Source organism: Sardina pilchardus, chromosome 21, assembly GCF_963854185.1.
Source record: "Sardina pilchardus chromosome 21, fSarPil1.1, whole genome shotgun sequence".
Taxonomy (NCBI): Eukaryota; Metazoa; Chordata; class Actinopteri; order Clupeiformes; family Clupeidae; genus Sardina; species Sardina pilchardus.
Genome location: NC_085014.1, coordinates 20,763,199 through 20,765,698, shown reverse-complemented (window position 1 = coordinate 20,765,698; position 2,500 = coordinate 20,763,199). Strand labels below are relative to the sequence as shown.

At 54.2% G+C, this 2,500-nt stretch overlaps 1 protein-coding gene across 3 annotated transcripts in view; it reads left to right on the top strand.

The window, feature by feature from the left end:
- The window catches only part of elf1 (E74-like ETS transcription factor 1), a 52,183-nt gene that overhangs the window by 34,111 nt on the left and 15,572 nt on the right, over positions 1 to 2,500 (top strand). For all 3 annotated transcript variants that reach the window (XM_062524184.1, XM_062524183.1, XM_062524185.1), the window contains exon 2: positions 1,595 to 1,909. In XM_062524184.1, coding sequence (XP_062380168.1) covers positions 1,838 to 1,909 — 72 coding nt within the window. In that variant the 5' untranslated portion in view covers positions 1,595 to 1,837. The remainder of the gene's footprint in view (positions 1 to 1,594; positions 1,910 to 2,500) is intronic.

The following is a 2,500-nucleotide window of genomic DNA, read 5'->3' as shown; positions in this document are numbered from 1 at the left end:
CCCTTTCAGTGTGACCCCTAACTACCTCCACCTCCACCTCCACCTCCCCTTCCCCCCTCTCCAACCCCACCCTTCAGAAAGTGGAGGGAGAAAATGTCCCCTCTGGGGCAGGTGTGGCAGATACCCTCCCGACAACAACAACCCCTCTCCCCCGCATCCTGTGTTTGATGCCTTAACTGCCCCCCTCCTGCCTTGTTTGCCCTGGCCTGCTGATCAGTGTGTGTTTCTAATCTCATATCCTGGGGAGCCAGAGACGCGGGGGTGTAGCAGCACTGGGAAGAGACAGGTGAGGTGAGATGGGGCGGGGGTGTCACTAAGTACCTGGGGGGGAGGAGTAGGGTGTGGGTGTGTTTGTGTTTGTGTGTGTCTCTGTGTGTGTGTGTGTGTGTGTGTGTGTGTGTGAATGTGTGTGTGGGCGGGAGGTAGAGAGTAGGGGGGGGGTCGTCCTTTTTATCCCCTCCCAGCTTTGATGCACAAGCCCTGCAGACCCGGGGCTTTGAAAGCGCGATCTCTCCCCAGCTGGCTCAGGCGCATGCCAGGCAGAAGGCAAGAGCATTAGGGCTTTAAAGGTGCTTTTCATCTGCGCGGCCCTAATGACAGCGTGGTGCGCAGCGCCAGTGGAAATATCATTAGAAACAGAGAGAGAGAGAGAGAGAGGTCCGGCACCAGACTAGAACAGTCAAAACAGCAGCGGCAGCTATTTTCGGAACGCGCCGTGTGTGAATATCAATAGGTGATTTATTAAGTGAAAGTGTTTTTTGTGCTACTTTTGTGCTGTGTGTGTGTGTGTGTGTGTGTAGAGAGAGAGAGAGTGAGTGGTGTGTGTGTGTGGTGTGTGTGTGTGTGGTGTGTGTGTGGGTTTGGAGGGAGTCGTGCATTTTTCCAGTGCGCTCCTCTCCCTACCTCTCTCTGCCCCCTGCCTGGCACGCGTCTCTGAGCGACAGGCTGGCGGACGGGCGGGCGGGCGGGTGGTTGGGCGGGCGCGTACGCTGGCCAGCGGGCACGGAGACGGTTAAGGAGGGGAGCAGAGGTTGGTGGGCTGGACAGGGAGGCGGCTTTTTTGGGGGCCTGGGCTGTCTGGAGTGCGCATCGCTGGGCTGAGCTAACCCTCTCCACTGGAACGGGACGAGAGAGAGAGAGAGAGAGAGAGGACTCTTATGGGAGAGGAAGAGAGAGAGAGGGGGAGAGAGAGAGAGCGAGAGAGAGAGGGGGAGAGAGGGAGAGGGAGAGAGAGAGGGCTCTTACGGGAGAGGGAGAGGGATAGGGAGAGGGAGCGCCCAGCAGCCATCAGGTCAGACAAGACAGGGCCTGGCCTCAGAGCGCAGCTCGAAAGAGTTGAGGGAGTTGTTGTGCTCTTTCAGATCATGCTGATTATTTGTGTCCAGTGTTCCAACCTTCTCTTTCTTTCTCTCTCTCTCTCTCTCTTGCTGCGGATGGTATAGGTTATCTGTACTGGATGTTGTCATGTGTTCATGTGTGTTCAAGGGTGTGGTGATTTAAACTGTATAAATACTGCTTCAGGATATGACTGTTAAGTCTCTTATGCCCTCTCTCTCTCTCTCTCTCTCTCTCTCTCTCTCTCTCATGTCATCAGATGTTTCTGGTCCAGCTGACATCATTCTCTGTGAGGGAACGCCAGAGTGCTTGAGCATCCCGGTCAGTTGACCCGCCGGAGACCGTCCGGAAGGTGGAGAAGAAGCAGGACCGATCCGGAACCTCGGATTTAGAACCCCTCAGCGCTCCTGCCGCCGACCCGCCTCCTGAGTCCAAGCCCCACCCCTCCCGGAGGGGTCGGACCACCCCCCCCCTTCCCCCGTCAACCACCGGCGGCCTCGCCATGACGACAGCAGTCGTGCCCGGCGATCTGGTGTTTGAGTTTGCCAGCAACGGGATGGACGAGATCAGTCAGGTAAAAATAATCACCAAAAAGCAACGACATCAACACCACCCCCAACACCTCTCCAACACCACCCAAAACACCTCCCAAACACCACCACCAACACCACCGTGACCGCATGTGTCGCATCTCGCTCCGTTTTTAGTGTTCCTGTTTTTTCGCGGTTGAGTCACCTCTGCTGCTTTCTGTGGAACTGGGCCGCCTGGTATTGGTGTGTTTACAATCTGCAAGTGGAAATGTTTAGTAATGATGAAGAGAGGGGAAAAAAATACGATGGCCGCTGTAAAAACGTCAAAGGTTTGGAACCGCCCACTCGTCCAGTCAGCGTCAGGAGTTACTCAACACTTTTCTTTGATAATGGAAGCCAGACCCCGACGAGAAAAAAAAACAAGAAAAGCTGCAGATGCCCATCATGACAGACTAAGAAGAAAGAAGAGAGAGAGAGAGAGAAGAGGAGGAATACAGAGAGAGAGAGAGGAGAGGAGGGATAAGGAGAGAGAGAGGAGAGCAAGAATAAGGGAAACAGAGGGATGAGATACACTTTCATAGAAAACAGAATTTACATAGAGAATATAACAAGGAAACATACTGTGTGTTTTATGT